Source organism: Hetaerina americana, unplaced genomic scaffold (assembly GCF_022747635.1).
Source record: "Hetaerina americana unplaced genomic scaffold, ioHetAmer1.1.p SCAF_9, whole genome shotgun sequence".
Taxonomy (NCBI): Eukaryota; Metazoa; Arthropoda; class Insecta; order Odonata; family Calopterygidae; genus Hetaerina; species Hetaerina americana.
The window spans coordinates 55,763,842-55,782,220 of NW_027287538.1; the positions used below are offsets into that span (position 1 = coordinate 55,763,842).

The 18,379-nt window shown below is 39.6% G+C and overlaps 1 protein-coding gene across 1 annotated transcript in view; it reads left to right on the forward strand.

The window, feature by feature from the left end:
- The window catches only part of LOC139698580 (uncharacterized), a 346,726-nt gene that overhangs the window by 258,978 nt on the left and 69,369 nt on the right, over positions 1-18,379 (forward strand). Inside the window, exons 6-8 of the mRNA XM_071597423.1 lie at positions 7,885-8,003; positions 14,170-14,626; positions 15,958-16,122. Of these exons, the coding sequence (XP_071453524.1) occupies positions 7,885-8,003; positions 14,170-14,626; positions 15,958-16,122 (741 nt within the window). The remainder of the gene's footprint in view (positions 1-7,884; positions 8,004-14,169; positions 14,627-15,957; positions 16,123-18,379) is intronic.

Below are 18,379 nucleotides of genomic sequence, written 5' to 3' on the forward strand. Positions count from 1 at the left end.
CAATTTAGTATTATCATCAATGCATTCTTACACGGCCCATTAACAATCACAAGCATTGTGCAACATGTTTTAATGTTTGAAGTGTTGACGATTTGGATCTTCAGAGTCACGACATGTTCAAGAGTGTTCTAAAAAGCATTTCTTTCCTTCACTTTATTTAGTTAGCCCATAATATGAAGCCTAGATTTATTTCCCAATGTAATAATTATGACGTCATCCAGAGTAAATTGATGATAGTTATCATGGAATAACTCAAATTATTATCCATATCACACCATCGGAAATATTTTCGAACTTTCAGGATAGAATTTTAATGGCTATATTCCAAAATATAAATAATATTATTTTGCTTTCTAATACTTTTTATATCTGAAATAGTAGTTAATAAGCATGAAATTCAAGTTTTTGCTAAATAAACTCATTTATTAACAAACTCAAAGTGAATAATGTTTATATTCACTTAGGTAACGTAATATAATTGTGTTATATCTGAAATTAGACTAAACTTATACCATCCTGCCCTCAAAACTTTTTGTATGCCCCATTCGATACTTCGCGCACTATTCCCGTTCTAAAGTAAATTCTCTGGGGATCACATTTAGATTTTCTACGAGATTTTCTTCGAAATATCGATTATTTTTCTCTTTATTAAAGGTCGAATATTAAAGGAAAATCCACCGGCCGCACGGGAAATTATTCCTCAGCCGCTGGAAGGAGGAACGGATTGGTATATTACAAGGCCTATTGGCGGAGGGCGATTCAATCCCCATTGTTACGCTGCACACTTTTTCCCATCGCTCCATCCCCACTAAGTTCGTGCTGGGATGAAGGGGCCATGTAACATTATCCCCTTGAGAAAAACACCCTTATTGATGTATAGGCCATTACTATTAGGGAGGGGATGAGGTTGGAAGGGGGATATGTTTGGCGGTGGTGGGGAGGAGGGTTGAGGGTGAGGGAGTGGGCGTGGATAGGGGGTTGGAGGGTCCTCCGGAGGATGAGGATAAATGGAGGATTGGAGATGGGTGCGCGGAGCGATGCTCGCTTTTTTTCGTCGCAGACGTTGGGGCACCTCCACCAAGCAGCTCCCGGCGCCACCGGCAGTCGTCCTTGCGAATTCCAGCGTGTGTGTGTTTGTGCGTTGGTGATGTTTTGGGCCGCCGAAAAGGGAGTGGTGCGGGGGTGTAAAATAGGTGAGGGGAATGGGGGAAGGGGGAGTTATGTTGGAACCCCTCCCGCCCCTCTGGCCTCCTCAACCTTGGCTCCTTGCCATAAGTCGAGGGACGGAGTGTAGGGGGTAGTGAGTAGGAGGTGGGGAGCTTTGACGGAAAGGGTTTGGTAGTATGGTGGAGAAGGAGGTGGGGTAGAGGGGAAGTGGTACCGCATCCCCTACCCACCCCTGCAACCCTTTTCACTCCCCATCTTTTGGCAGGCCCAGTAGCGGCACCGCCTGTTTGATTTACACTCCCGCGCCCGGAGGCATTTGTCACAGCGTCCGGAACCCCCTAGCCGATAAGAGAAGGGTTTGAATGCGTCGGTGGCCCCTCATCCCCCACCCACTCCACCCCTTCCCTCCTTCGCCTTTTCTCCTCTCTCTTCGAGACTCTCCCTCCCCAACCACCTCCCATTCCATCCATACCCCCACATCACTACACCGCTGGCCCATTAAACAGCCCCATTCCACTCCCCTCACAAACCCCTCCGACTCTTTCCCTGCAATTGGAACGCCTGTGCGGCTCAAGCTTCTTCTTCTATTCTCTCACGAACCACTGTGCGATATTCATTTTCCAAAATCGACCGTTGATATTAAAGTAGTGTCGATATAGCCATGATATATTTCGACGAGGCGATTATATGTTATATTTTCTGTTTCATCCGTATGGAGTATTGACAATATCGTTCATTTTACGATGAATCAGATAAAATTACAGGGAAAAGGTCATCATCATCTTTTCACTTCGGAGGATTTTTATCATTCTTTCTTTTAATTTTACATTCATAATAATACTGAAAATATGTACATAACTGATATCGTATCTCAGCCATATCGATGATTAATAGATACCGTTGGTGTATCCGTTCCTTAAAACACATACTTATATCGATGAAATAATGTCAATATCCCATGACAAAGGTAGTATTATACTTATTTCAATGTATTGGCACAAAGACTCCTGTTGCCTCAATCGCTCTTAATCAACCCAACCGACCCTATCGAACATATATTGTCAATAGAGACTTCACGTATTTCTATTTGATATTATTTTGTCTGCGTGATTTTCTCACGAACGACCGCACTGCCTCCTGTGTTCCTCCAACGATTTTAACTATATACCGTTTCAACGGTGGGCCTCACCGAGCAAATAGCCTGGGCTGAAAAGCAAATGTTAAAGTAGATAATAGTTCCTGATACTGTCGTAGTTCATGATGATGTACGGCGAGCAGAGTACAGCTGTTAACGTCTTAAATCACTACTCGAGTTTTCCACAATCCGTTATATTGTCAAATATGAAAACAATTTTAGTCCCTAATATATTTTTGCTTAACGCTGGATAGAAAGTTGGCTAGAAAAAATTAGTCAAGCTCACAATTTTAACTAAATATTAATAACATGATAATTTCACCGTTTTAGCTTCGTTTTTAACCTTTTATTATGGGCCTTTTATTAGCCTTTTATTTAGACTTTATATTATGTTTAGCCTTTATTATTAGTTAATAGTACTCACTATAATTTGAAAAATTCTTCACTCTTAACATACTTTGCCAGAGTTTCAACAATAATTACAAAAGGCATGACTGATGACACCTCAGAACTGTATCACGTCAATAACATGTATCGCTCTTTAAAGTAGGTCGTCAACGATAACCATCAATTAGAAAAAGCTATCTAATGCCATCACTTACTCTGGCAATTCACGTTAGAGCTTCAATTTATGATTATCATGGGGAAATTAAGTCGCAAAATAGGTGAAGGTCAATGATAACAAATAGTTTGCTCATTTAATATTTATGAAACCATATAATCTATTATCATAGATAATTTGATTAATTAATATACTTTTCCAGCAATACGCTGAGCAAAATTTATGAAAACAATTTATTGAATATTCACAATTATTTTTTCAGCTATCTTAAGCTCAAATGGCATAGATGTGTAAAAGAAATTAAAATAGGATAAGACAATAGAATAGTGTGCACTGTATAAAAAAATTTACATTCTCTATTCTGCTTATCACAAAAATAATGAACAAAGAAAAACAATTTAAACAAAGGCAAGCTTATTGACTTATTCTTCCTATCATGAGGACCTACCGCTGGAAATGGATTAAACTTATTACCCAATAAATATATCATTGACGTGATAAGGTTACGTTTGCTGAAATCGTGAAAACATTTCACAATCTTAATGCTTTTTATATCGAGTATCTAAAGAAAAATGCCATTCAAGCTTGGTTGTCATATCGTATTTTCCCTAAAAAGTTCAACGCTAAATAATATTATTACCATCCCTTAAGCTATTCAATTTCGTATACTTTTTTGATCAGTAACCTGATCAACCGAATCAAGAGGAATGAGATATTTCCCTTTCATTTCTCGTCACTTCCCTGAATAACTAAAATAGTCCCAACCTTTTTCCTCGGCGCGGCTCAATGATACGTCCATTTGTCCTTAGTGCGATGGGAATGCATTCATGGCTGTTAACCGGAGATAAGTCGGCAAATAGTAGTCAGCCATTGACAAGAAATCTCTTGAGTCGATGTTTCGCCTTCGCTTCAAAATCCGAACGCTTCTGTATTCGCTTGCCGTCTCGTCCATATCTTGAAACCTCCATAACCTTCGCTAATGATCGGGTCGAACGAGTACGGAGAGAGGTTGCGCGGGACGCCCATGTTTTCGCCGCGTTCCTCAGTAACTTCCCAATTGAATCTCGTCCAAATTGGTCGTCGTCGCCTAGAGACCACTTCTCCCCTCTGCCGTCCTCTCTTTCCTCACCCTCTGTCGAAACCCTAACTCCCAGGAAGTCCTCTCTCCTTGAAAGAGTTTGGATCGAAATATGCGGTTTTAAATTAAGCAATGGTTTTCGAAGATTCGGTTGTTTTTCGTCCTAGGCCAACTTAGCGGCTGATAGATTGCCATCCTAACTTTGTTCTTCCACTTAGATTATTCCAGGAGTTGTCCCTTTTCCCCCAAAGTAACCCACGATGTGGCCCAGTTATATCGGATATTGCTCTAGAATTTTTTTTAATGCTTCGTCTTTATCTGTGATTTTCATTCTCTCGTCCAAAATCTTCGCACACTAGTTGGTGTAACTTGCCAGAAGTTTTTTGGTCTGAGTGTGAGTAACGTGACCCAAAATAAAGTGGAAATCTTTCTGTAGCCAAAGGTGCTCTTTGGATAGGAGTTAAAATTTCATTTCAATTTTTAAGTGACTCAATTACGTTTGCCCCGTGCGAAGAGGTGTAAACCTAGAATAAGTTTTTTGTTTTAGTTTAAGACACTGGAAACTTTTGAATCAATTTCCTTCAAATTTCCATTCCACCAAAATTATTATCTCATTGCAATATATGGCAGCAAAAGTACGGGTATATGAAAATCAGGGTCATCCGTTGGCTTTGGTATTGAAGAAGCTTCAATTATTTAACCCAGATTTGAAAAATTGTGGAAGTGATTATTCTGAAAATGACAGAGTCACACTGAAAGGAATTAATTGTCTATTACGATATCTGTTATTGTGGAACATGTTTACTGATGTGATATAACGTGATATGACGTCGAAGTAAACAAAGGTTTTATAATTACCTATCAAATCTAAGGATCGAACCATGTCCGAATGAGCCCTTTGCGAGTAAGCATGCTTCAACGGCCTGTAATCGGATATTTTGTTTCACCAAGGCACTTTAAATCCTAGCCTACGGTCTAATCATTTCATCTGGCACTACACGGTTTGGATCGTATGCAATCTATTAGTAAACAAGAGAACGACGCCTCTTAGCAAAATATTCGAGCATTAAGGTTAAACACACAATGAATTATTAGTGATTTTGACTGAGTCCGCCGCTTTTCCATTCAGTTCTGTAATATTTCCCCTGCTAGCAGCAATGGTTTCCTGCCTTCACGCCTCCCACTACCTACCGAACTTAGTAGAGGTTTGACCGGACGCAAAATAGAGATTCGATGGCGATGAAAGGAGCGAATTGTTTTGCTCAACGGCAAGATCCCCATGCGGGCACACTCAAAAGACGACTGCATTATCTTGTTGTACTGGTTACGGAAAAATCTTTGTCAAACATTTTATGTTTTTCATTTCTTTAAACATTTACGTACGAAAACTAAAGCGTGAGTTAGTTTTCAATTAGCAGGAGGAATCTAGAAAACGGTCTTGTCCGCGATTCTGTGAAACGGATGATGCGTATAGCGAGTGGTTTTGCCGGGTGTTTTCAATATCGCTAGGTTAAATTCGAGAACCACAATATTCCGCTCGATATGCAGTCCTTTGTCCCTCTGTATATTCTCGTTCCCTCTCGCTCTCTCTCTCTCTGTGGCGGATATCTCGCTTAGCCGGTTGGCTAACCCACCCGCCCGGGGCACACCAGGGTCCCCCTCCTGTGCATGATTTGTGACGAGAGGGCACGGGACGGAGCGAGGGCGAGAAGGGGGTGTCAGGCATGCGTGGGGGTATGTGGGGAGGGAGGGGGGGGGGGGGTCGCGCGGCCGCTGCCTACTCCCATTCCCCTTTACAGTCTCCCGGTCTGCCTGCACCTGTCAGCCGTTGTCTGTTGATCTGACGTTGCCCGTGTTACGCCCGGAACAAAGCAATATCGCAAAGCGCCCGCTGAAGGGTAATATTTTTGCGTCCGGGAAGGGAGAAAAATATAACGCTCCGAAGCGCGGCACAAAGGTTATCATTCACCGAACGGGTCCTTCCCTTCTCGCAACGGCTCTAGATTGACCTGAATTTTTGCGTCTCATTCCTAATTCGCGCTTTGATTTGGTTTCGAAACAATTCTGAAGGCGTAAACGATTTAAAGTTGAGTCATCTCCCAGTGGGTTTACAGTTTTTTTCCTTGCTAATAGATAATTTTTTGCCCTCAGACCAAAGTGTGCACTTGCCAAAATGCGGCTGTATTTTAGGGAGAACTTTTCCGCTTTTTTTTCACGTGGAAATTTAGGTCACCGCGGAAGCCATTTAACTTATTGCTCTAGTATTATCGAACTAGCATTTCTTTCTCAATATCAGGTTTTTCGCTTTGAGTTGCCCATAAATTCTCCGTTGGTGAAGGTTTTAATCTCTCTGCTTTGCAGAAATTTGATGAAAAGATGCGTAATTAAACATGCGGTTTGGATGATATTTGGGTTTCGAATTAACTTCATGTATTAATATTATTATGATTCATGAGTTTATTGCACACATACTTAAATAAATCACTTAATTCTTCCAAGGATTTATTCCAAAAATAAACTTCGAATCATTACCATATTTTTTTTATTTCGTTCAAAATTTGTCTTTATTCTCTATGCAATTTATGCTAGAGTATCAATGAGCAGCAATAAGAAACCGAGCACTCAATTTAAACTCACGAAATTATTTCAGCTACCGATGGAACTACTAAAAGCTGGGTTATTGTCTTGGTATCAACGACTAAAAGTCTTTCTTCATGGTTTATATGATAAGGTATTGGTATTCTACTGAATGGCACTTCGGGATAAATCTTTTGAGATGTTGGCATCTCTATATTTTCAAAATAATATGATAACTGAGTCACTGGTGCAGTAGAATTTCTCTCTCTGAACTTAAAACTGTGCATACTCACTGAACTACGTTTTCATTACTGTGACAAAATCCATTCATTTCAGTATATCAGAAACTCCCAAGTAAACAGTAGTTTTGAACCAAAAAACCAACCAATGTCCCTTTGGTGTACATGTATACAGGTATAAACATGTATGACAGGTGAATCTGCTGCTTAAAACTTGAAAAGGAACTCACTGCTATGAATTAATAAACCTTATGTCTTTGGAAGTGCAGCTACTCGTGAGCACTGTGATCACGCGAATGTTGTTTCACATTGCCAGCTGGAAAAACAGACGCTACCAGGATGTGATTTGAGTCCTTTATTTTTTCTCTTCAGTTCTATTTATTTTTGTTTGATAAGCTTTGAAATCTAGTCACCAAATTCAGGTATATCAAAAAGTTAAAACATTGGTGAGCAAGGAATGAGGGCAATGCTGGAGAAACCTTTTGAGAGTATTCATGGCTTAAGAAGTACATACTAGTTGGGTTTACAGCGCGGTACAAATATTTTGGCTTATAAGTCTCCTCCCGCCAGAACAAAGCTTTGTGGGTCTCATGGGATCTCTGTGTTTTGATTCTCTCGTTAAGGTACATAAACTAAATTGTTGCACGATAGTTCTATGAAAATTCTATTATCATTCCACTGATTGAATGCATCTCTGTGTACATTAAGGGATAAAGGAGATATTTGTCGGTTATCCAAATGCCAATTAACCATAAATATCCTTAGGCTAAAGTAAATGAGTCTAAAATTTGGTTCAAATTGCTCGGCCTATTTTGAATGGCTTTGAGAGCAAATATACAGGTATTCTGCTTTATGTACACAACACTTGGTGACGGAAAAGAAAAACAACCTCAAGCTATTTGGGCGCAATTGGTTGAAACCCAGATTTAGTGTTTCCAAACGTTTAAGTTTCGAATGTGTGTATGTTCAACTATTTATTCTGAATTATATTATACTGTGGATCTTGTAATATGTGTAAACTCTACCTTTGTAAAGGTATTTATTAACAACAAAGAATATTTTGTAACTATTATTACAAAAGCCATGTGAATCAATGTTTTAAATGCTTGTTTTTCCTTCATTGCAGGTGTGCGGGAAGGTGTTCGGCAACGCGTCTGCCCTCGCAAAGCACAAACTAACTCACAGCGACGAGAGAAAATATGTTTGCAGCATGTGCGGGAAGGCGTTCAAGAGGCAGGACCACCTGTGAGTACCAATGTGGTCGACTGAAGCCCATCTGTATGTTTGTCGTCAAAATTCGCTTTGAGGGAAGGAAGCCGCAGAGGAGGGAAGGGAGCGTGTGAAAATTTACGAGGTCATTTAGCCGGAATTATGTAATGCCATAACATATTTAGTAATAATAAGCGTATGTCATATACAATTCACAAATGTTAGGAGATTTTCGAAAATGAGGAAGGCTAAGTTAAATATTATAGGGTTCCGTGAAACAGCCTCTGTAGAAAATTTTTCCAAACTCTCTTTCCGTTGTCAAATAGTAGTGGTTAGTGATACGGTTTTTATGGTCAGAAATTTCATAGGATGTCGAATCCTATCGCCTACTTTCATATTTGAATGTCTGCCCGTGAATTGAAAAAGTCATACATAACTACCGTTGCGAATGAGTAAGTAGGGGCAGGAGCCCATCTACGACCAGGGACGAAGCGCATACGCACAGTTAGACGAGTAGTTTTTTCATGGAATTGCAAAATTCATAACATTTAGCTTGATTCTACCCCCAACATCCTCGATAGCATTCATTGATTTCAAAAAGTATGTATATGATGAGTATCAAAAGAACTAGGGGTGGAATTTACCGATAAAATTAGCGCACCTTAGATATGGGTTTTCATTTACGTTCTTGGTTCTCTTATTTGAATGATTCCATCAGATCTGATGAAACATTGTCATTAGCAGAATTATGCTGGTCTGGATAGAGTGTAATGAGATTGAAAATTTAAAATTACAGTGAAAACGATTTTTTTTTAAATTTCGTAACTCAGTATGAAATTTCAATAAGATGAAAATTGCCGTCTCTATTTACGAGAATAACCTCCCAACCTAGGAGTCACGCGCTTATACCGCTATCGAAAGATGTTTCTTGCACGCATTTGGGGTAGTCGATTGGATGGAGTTCACACCCGCCAAGCCTCATTATAGTAGAAAAGTACAGAAGATCCAGACCAGAACAAAAATCATGTAGAGGCGTCAGATTGTCATTACCGTTTGGCTTCCGGTGCAGATGATTTGATTAAGCTGCGCCTACCGATCATATTTTTGCTTCGTGGTTCCTTCGATAGAGGCCACGGGCGCCAATATCAGTGACAATTTCCTACAGGATCTCATCCATCCAACCTCGGTCCGCACCCAGCTTTATTTAAATTTGGTGATCTAAGGTAGCAGTTTTCTAAGTGCCTTGGCCCTTACCCGTGACCGGACAAAATCTAGACAACATTGAAACTGCCTCATTTTCAACAGAATTTGTGAACAATTTTTAGAACGTATTTCTAAAGTTGTTCTACTATGTACGTGCATAGCTGAATTTGGAATTTATGATGAGTAATTACTATCGATGAACTTTGGTGAGGTTAAGTCTTACACCATTTCAAAAATGGTATTCTTTGCTATTTGGATTCCTATTTCAAGCAAATAACGAATATGTACATGTGTATGTAGCCAACGGTGAAAATATTTAGCAAAAGCATTTTAGGTACTTGTAAAAATATTTGTAACTCCCAGAGTGAACATAAATGAAAATACGTTATTACGTATTGACATCTTTCGGATTCCATAGCAACAAAATATTAATGCAATGTAATTATTTCATTGTTTGATTATATACCTAAGTGTAAAGATATTGCCATATACTTCATGAATTGTGAATTCTTTTGTTAAATAAAGCTTGCTGGAAAATTATATGCACTAAAATTAAAAAATCAATTTTTTTAGCTTTAATATCTACGACGTTATAGTTTTGATTCCGAATATTTTAGATCATATTCATATCTCTAGCGTTAGCTTTGTTCTTCAGAACATATTATTATGCAGAAAAATACGAAAATTTGCAAGAGATATGCATATATATTTGCAAAAATTATTCGTTTTCATTAATTTTCACATTGAAATTCAACGCCACCATAATTATAATTTGGGCCGCATTTGGAAAGCCCACTTTCGTTGGGTACATATTATCCCCAGGAAATTCCTGGTGAAGACACGTGTACACTATGAATTATTTTTTTATAAAATCTTCCTAGAATTCCACCCCGATCCCAGCAGCGCAATATTATTGCTGAAATTTTAGAGTAAGTGGAAATATTTACCTCGGAATACCATAGTCATCAGACAAATAATAACAGCGGCACTGAGTGATTTTAGGACTATAAAGGCCCTATTTACGTAGTATTAACATTATTTGATAGCTTTATTTAGTGATATATTGTAACATAATATGTTGAGTACGTGTTTTCCACGATTATTTTAAGCATGAGCTGGAGTGGGTTGAGTATTTATTGCAATATTGACAAAAATTGTAATATATAATACAAGTTTTATACAATATTAATGAGAATTTTTTAAAGTGTAAAGTATAAAACATCTTAGAATTTATTTAAATACAAGTGATATATTTATAATTTAAATATCTATTATTGTGGAAAACGATAATCGCACAACTATTAAATAGCAATGAGGCTGTAATTTCAAATCTAACGTCGGTAAACTGAGAAAGAAATAGCTTATTGAGTTTATGCATAGATTGACGAAGTAAATATGCTCCGGTGAAAAGTTTTTAGTGCTCAAAAGTTATGCTATATAAATTTGTTATGGTATGCTATGTGAATGTTAGCTATGTAAATGTGTAATATAGTTGTTCCTGGCCACTTAAAATCAAATTTCAAGCATAAGGAACCTTATCCTTATTTCATACTTTTTATGACAGTCCTTTAAGAAGAAATGTTAAAACTTTTCTTAGTTCTTTTTAACAAAATATTCTCATGCATAATTAAATAAGTCATTCATTAGTTTACTCACGTGAAACCCATTCATTCTACAGGTTAAGACAATTTTGGTGAACGATCTTTTTTTTAATTTTAGCAAATGTGACTATTGTCCAACTGCTTCACCCTATCCATCACCATAAAACGGTAAAACTTTCTCATATTCTCCAATATGTGGTATGATTATGGCGTATTTTATGGTCCCATGCCCATATGCCTGAGAGAAACTTAGACGTAGCTTATTTTTTAGTTTGAAGCACCCCAATTTCCGTTGCCAACATTCTTTTAGGTTTTAATGAAGACTTTCACTAGACCTCGTCGATTTAGCATTAAAGACCCTAGATGTCGTGAGCACTTGTGGCTCAGAATACGTAATAACTTCAGGTGACGTAGGAAATATCCCACCGCGGAGAGTCACGGAGTGATTTATTTAAGGGCAGGCGAGTTTTAACGTCGCGACCCTCTCCCGAGCTCCTCTAACCCTCATGGGCGCCTCTCCTCACAAGACTGCCGGCCGAGCGTTGACTAAGCCGCCCTCTCCCTCCACCAGATTATAAGCTCTCCCGCGTGCAATCTGATGCGGCATCCTAAGCCTCCCCCGTGCTTGCTCGATCCGCAATAAAGCGCAGCCGGGCGACCTGACGGATGGCACTCCCCCATTGGCCATCAATGCCCACCCACTCCCTCCCACCTCGCCCTGCGTGAGGAGATAAGGAAGCGACCCGAGAAATTGACCGAGTATGCAAATCCACCTTGGGAGTCACGGGCCGGATTTTAAGATGCAGGATCGGATGGTAGATATAATTAAGTCTCCACTCCCCAATCCATGTGAAAGGGCGCTCTTCCTTCTCATCGAAAGGTTCGCGTACAGACAGCGCAGTACTTACGCTTATGGTTAGGCACTGAGCGCTCACGTAACGGGAACGATTTCCGTCGTTGAAGAACGGGGCAGCCGGTGTCCCCGGAATCTTTGGCTAAATTTCTTTTTATGGGTATCACCGTAGGGTGCGCTGAGTACCGGTGCTTTGCGGGGATATTGAATAAGTTTTTCTCTTCATTCATCGACGGTCGTTAAAATGGTGAGGTGAGAGAAAATGGAGGGGCATTTTGGGTACGTAAGGTAATGGCTCTTCCTTTGGTTGTCTGCAAAGAAACCCGCATAGGCGACCCTAAAAAATTCTTAATGTTTTGAGACGTGGTCCATTCTCATGATTTATTGAATGGCTGAAAATTTAATAGTCATTTTTATGGAAAGCCGAGTATCGCGAATAATGATGTCGATGAATAATTTAGAAAGGAATAACCAGAATCGCGAATTCCTTATTCCGCTTGATTTTGCATAGGTAGTCGCATAGCATCTTGTAAAAGTCAATTTTTAGGTGTGGTAGCTTAATACGCAAACTTGTAATGCTTGAAATTGTCTTCCCAAGCAATCAAATAGTTAAATAAAATATCTTATTTGAAAATTTTGATGAAATACATGTGAAATGAAGTAGTTATTAGCAAGTCCCGTCTTTCATACATGTATACGACTACGGTCATTATATAGTGGCTATTTAGGTTGCTAAATTTTCGTCCTCGTACTAACGTGCATTTCGGTGAATCTGTGAATCGCAGCAAAGGAAGTTTTATACACACATTCACAATGATTAGATGTGCAAGCTTTATCACAGAAATTACGTAACCACAAGGCAAGAAATAGTTTAGCATGGAATCTTAGGGTATATATGTATCCTCATGAAGTCTGTAGGGTATTGAAGGGTGATTCTTTGTGTTAGTCAAAGATAATCGAAAATAGTCAAAATTATTGTAGCAAAACTTTTGTTTTTTTTTAAATGTGATGCTCATGGTACGGTCAACTTTCAATCCATTTATATTACAGAATCTTTCAGCCATTGTTCAGCATAGTACGAGGGTCATCCGGAAAGTAGTACCCGTTCGTGAAATAAAGACACAAAAGTAAATATTAACAAACATAAAAAATTTTATTTGAAAGAGGATACTTTAAACTACTTCTCAACATAATCTCCAAGCAAATTAAGGCATTTGTCATAACGTGTGACAAGTTTCTGTATTCCTGCTGCATAGTCCTTCGCCGCCAGCTCATTGAGATACGCGAGGGACCCATCTTGCACAAATTTTTGCATAATGCAGATGGTGTTTAACAATTTCATGAACAATTGTTCGAGAAACATTGGGAAAATGCTCACAGATGTCATCAATTGTGACGCGCCGATCGTTCCTCACGAATTCGTCAACTGAGCTCACCAGTTGGTCTGTAATGACAGACGGTCTCCCCGAACGCTCATCGTCGTGTGTGTTCCCCCTCCCCATGTTGAAGTTGCGACACCACCGCCGAACAGACGACTCGTCCATTACATTGTCTCCATACACCTCCTTTAATTGGCGATGAATATCACATGGGCGAACGTTTCTTGCATTGAGGAATTTAATCACTGCCCTCACTTCACAACTGGCGGCGTTCTCAATTTTTTTAAACATTGTAAACAATCACAGAAACAACACAGGCAATGCTAGCGTCACGCAACTTGGCTCAGAGAAGGCAGACAAGCCACTGAAGCTATCTGACCTCGTCCAGCGGCTACTCGCGTCGTCAGCACTTCATGCGGCACGAACGGGTACTACTTTCCGGATGACCCTCGTACTTAAAGGCCTGCCAACGCACTTGAATGTGTGGTCAAAACAAAACCCGGTCGAGTTAATTACAACAAACTGATTTTAATTTCGGAGATAACATTCCAACTCTTAACAATTTGCTTATATAGAAGGAGAATGCATCTACCGCGGATCCAATGAAGGAGAACAGCAGGTTTTTTGCCGGTCCTCTCTTGCTTATATCTTTGAAATTATCTGGTGTTCACCGTCCATTGGCGCTCTGGACAATTAAAAATATAAATGCGGTTTTTGTGATAGTTGCAAAGAAGTCGAAATTGAAGTGGTAAATAGGATGGACAAACACATGAATTTTGATGCCTTATTAGGCGTACCTAAGAACTGTAGCCGTGTTCAGTAAAAACCTACCTTAAAAGTTAGACTACCAAAAATTAGCAAACACTAAATAAGGTGAGATTTTGAGGACGATGATCAGCGATGTGATTATTGGGGCCACGATGCCAGCGGAGAAGAGTTAGGAAGGAAAAAGGCGATTCAATTGTCAATAATATTAAAACACACGCCAGTGGTAATTTTTTTGACACTCTGTGCACCCTTAGTGAGAGACCATATGGCTTAAGGTTTACTGTTGGCATTCGAGCTGACAATTTAATTTACTCTGCCCAGATAACAGCTTTGAAAGAGAGTAAAATTGATATCATAAGGAGATAATGATAGGTTTACAATTTTTCTTTTTTTCATAGGAACGGGCACATGCTGACCCATAGGAATAAGAAGCCTTACGAATGTAAGGCAGAAGGCTGTGGCAAGTCCTACTGTGACGCGCGGTCACTAAGGCGGCACACGGAGAATCACCACACGGGAGGCGCCGCGGCTGCGGCGGCGGCAGCAGCGGCGGCGGCGCCCTCAGCAGGCACGGTGACCGTGGCCGTTGTAGCTTCGTCCGGGGGAGGAGGAGGCGGAGGGGGCTCGGCGACGGGAAGCGGTGGCACGACCCCCGAGGACTCGCCGGCGTCTTGTATCCAGTACGCCCCACCACCCTATCCGTCGACCACGGCGGCTAGGACGGCGCCCAGCCAACTACAGCAGCTGCTATCGGCGGTGAGCGGGGAAGGTACAGGAGGGGCAGGGCCGGCGGGTACCGCATCGTCAACGCCCTCGAGCAGTCCGGTGGCCTCCACAGCCCCAGCGGCCCTGCAGGTGAGCCACCGACGATGCTTCTTTTTATTCACATAGCGCTGTCGCGGTATAGAACAAACATTCTTCCTAGTTGCGGGCCGACTCCTCAGAGCGCAGTGATATAAAGCAATTGCTGCAGTTTGCATTTATCTGAGTATTAACCGTGTGCTCGTATATTTTGATATCTCTGTGTGATACGCTCGACATTCATTTAATTCAATCTTTCGTCTTCTCACACCTGGGCTAAGCCTTTCTCTAGAGACAGGCTGACATTTGTCAGTAGGACTATTGTTTAACTAGCAATGTCACATGAAATTTGGGAAAGAGGATTATTCGTTGAAGATTCAGTTAAAATCTGAAGGCCTTGCTAAGACAAGACAGTTCAGAGGTCCTTTGTGGTCGCTTATCTCATAGATATATTTTCCCCTCCTGCATTTTCTCTTCAGTAATCACTACTGTTCTTCCTCCCCATCTACCATCCATCTCCATATTTTTTCCATATTTTTTCACATAACTTTAGTGCATTTAACTGGGCTTCCATTTCACCCATTTCTTCCGTCGTTTTTAATTTTCATGGTATTTGTACCATTCTGGACTTCCCATTAGTTACCTGCAAATTCCTTTCCATATCAATATGATTTTCATACAGCCTTTTATCGAAACCATCCACGAAACCACTTGAAATGAAAGTAGTAACAAATATGGCATACTGGATTAAAGTCCTTCTTGATGATGAATCAATATCACCTTGTCAAATTTTAAGAAATTCCAAAGAAACTGCGCGAGATGCCGCAACAGTAACTTTTAACGGAGTCATCCGCTAATGTGCATTTCAATGCAACAATTTCAGAGTGTAAAAATCATTCGCATTGACTGGGATAGACGTTAAAAGTTACTTTTGCGGCGTCTTCCGCAGTTTCTTTGGAATTTGTCAAAGTATAAACACCATAAGTGTTTAAAGTTGGCTTTAACCTCGTGGACTGTGGTGCGTCGCGCACGACTGCGGATGCCTGTGACATTGTATGTACGGTATTTCGTCACAACATATTGTTCCTTTTAAAGCCCCAAAATTTCAGAGTTTAAGAGGACGCCTCGGTAGCTTAAGTGGCTAAAGCACTCGACCGGATATTGAGGGATCTGGATCCCAGTCAAGGCGAATGATTTTTACACTCTGAAATTGTTGCATTGATATTTTAAGATGTTTAAAAAGTTAATATGGAAGGATAATTTATTTACTGTCCAGAAATGTAAGTTAGGACTGTCGTGTAGTACAAAATTAAATGGCATCGCCAAGGTCATCTTGTTTCATTCTAATCGAAGTTGTACTAATTATCAATCTGTTCTTTTGAAAGGCAACGGCGAACTCCCAGACTGTTAGCAACGACGGCCTAACTAAGCAGCAATTGGAGCTCATCCAGCAGATCATGCAGCAAACGCAGCAGCAGCACCAGCTGCAACAACAGCAGCAGCAGCAAAGCGGGAATAAGTCAGCGAGTTCTTCATCGAACAAGGGGAAGGTACGTGTATGCTCGATAATCGCAGTTTAACTGTCAACTTTTTGCAAGGCTTGAACAACTCGATAACCCGTATCGCTGCCTATAAATAATTTTAAGACCGAGGTTCTTCAAGGAGATCCATGTTCTTGAAAAATATCAGCGAAGGATATATTTAAATTAAAGCAGTTTACATTCAGGTCATTCAGTTCCATTGTTTACAGCAAGAACACTACACTTTGGCATTGAATTAAGTAAAATTTCACTTCAAACCTTTACTAGAGGAGTTTGCTTGTGAATTTTTATTTTTCCTTGGATAGCTATCGTTTCATTGAGGATTCTCTAAATGAAACAGTTGTATTTCCATTGCAAACCTTCATTCCCAAATCTCTACTCATTTCATTTTATTTTTTTCAATTATTTTGATATGAGGAAAATATTATTTTATTATGCTTTTCAGGAATTTTTATTTATGCTTTCAATCAGTTCCGTTATTTTTTCATCTAGTAAAACCGCACTGTGTAAACTCTTCAGTACTTTAACATTAAAATAAAATAATTTCTGAGAAAATACTAACCATCATATAATTGCAATCAGTACGACATGATTGAGTGTCCAAGATTTCAGTTGTTATTATACAAAAATGTTGTGCTGTTACTTAGCCTTTGAGATATTAGAGCCCTCATATAGTCAGTATGTGGGTATATGTTTCTTAAAACAGCAAATAAAAGGGCTTTATACCGCAGAATATTCTTCTAGCTGAGCTTCATTGTCATGTTTTCACATTACCTTCTACCAATTTGTTTTTCATAGTAACGTTACCCTCCCTCAGGCCAAATAAAGACCCGGCCTCACCTCAAGCATCGTAATAACGTATTTACAATTTCTAGGAAAAACCATCAACGGTGGAATTCAATTGAATTTTTCCGCTGGATATAAGCAATTTCTCCCCAATTATTTCTGCTTTGACTTTAAACTAGTTTCGGGCGCTTTCCCCGAACCGCTCGACTGGATAATAATCAAAGCCAAATCCTCTCGTCGTCTTGCGTAGTGCTCTTCACGGTGTATTGAATCGTGCGATTGAGGACAAAGGTTTCCCGGCAGGCGATGTCTCCACCTCGGGGGACCACGATCCGACCAAGCGAGATTGTTTTGCGTGCCTTCTTCGTCGAGGGATTCAGATCTTCCTAATTGGCACGTAAATAGATATGGCCTGGAGCGCAAAAATCAGAAGAATGCTTAACATGAGGGCCATTTAACGTGTTTCAATTAAATTGGGATGGTAATTCCTTCTTTGGAAATCCGACGAGACGGGGAAGTAATGACGCCTGTTATGCTGCCTTCGGGGGAGCGCTTCATCAGCTCCATCGGTAAACGTTGGATAGGGTTTCAAATTGCTCGGTGCTTTCATTAGACTCGAATTCAGCTATTTTTTTCAGATTTTCTTGGTCGACTAAGAAAATTTGAGCAAAATAAAATCATTAATTACTCTTTCAAATGCCTTTTGGTACAGTAGTGCATCAGGATTTCCGAATAAAGCATTGTGTCAAAATCATTTACTGTGCGCATTCCATTGTTACTCTCCTTAATTCTACGGAAACATTTCGTGAAATGTTTTGACATTTAAATCGTCCTTATTATCACTCACTTATAGCTAAGTAATGAGTAATCTGCCGTATACTGTACATCGTATGTCTGCTTTCATGGGATTTCTCATATTAAATTTGATGGAAAACTTGATTCGATATGACGAAATTTTTCCTCGGAGAAATATTCGTATATGCTTGTTATGTCTTCAGCGGGCCGTGAAAAGTTTGAAGGAAGAGATTCAATTTTAAGGAAGAGAAAAATTCAATTTAGGCAAATATGTATTTTAGCTTTCATATGTCATTTGAAAGTTGAGGCATATTTTATGATTTTGATGCCAATTTGACAGATTAAATGTCTGAATTTCAATCGCCTTTGCTTGCAAATAAGCCACGATAAACTAAAAGGAGGTGAACAGAATATTTCCATTAAAATGGTGAGATATTTAGCCTTGCTATGTAAATAAATTTCCCCTTTTTACGGGAAGGCAGTAATATACATTAAAGTTGAGGGAAATAGTAATGGTAGATAGCATAATTATTCTTTTAATTAACATTTATTTGAGGTTTTGATTGACTCATCTCCAATAAATGAAGAAGTCAAATTTTAAGAGGGGAAGGAATGAGAAAACTCCTCAATACACCTAAAAAGGGTGTGTTAAGAGACGGATATGTAATTAGACATGACAAATTAG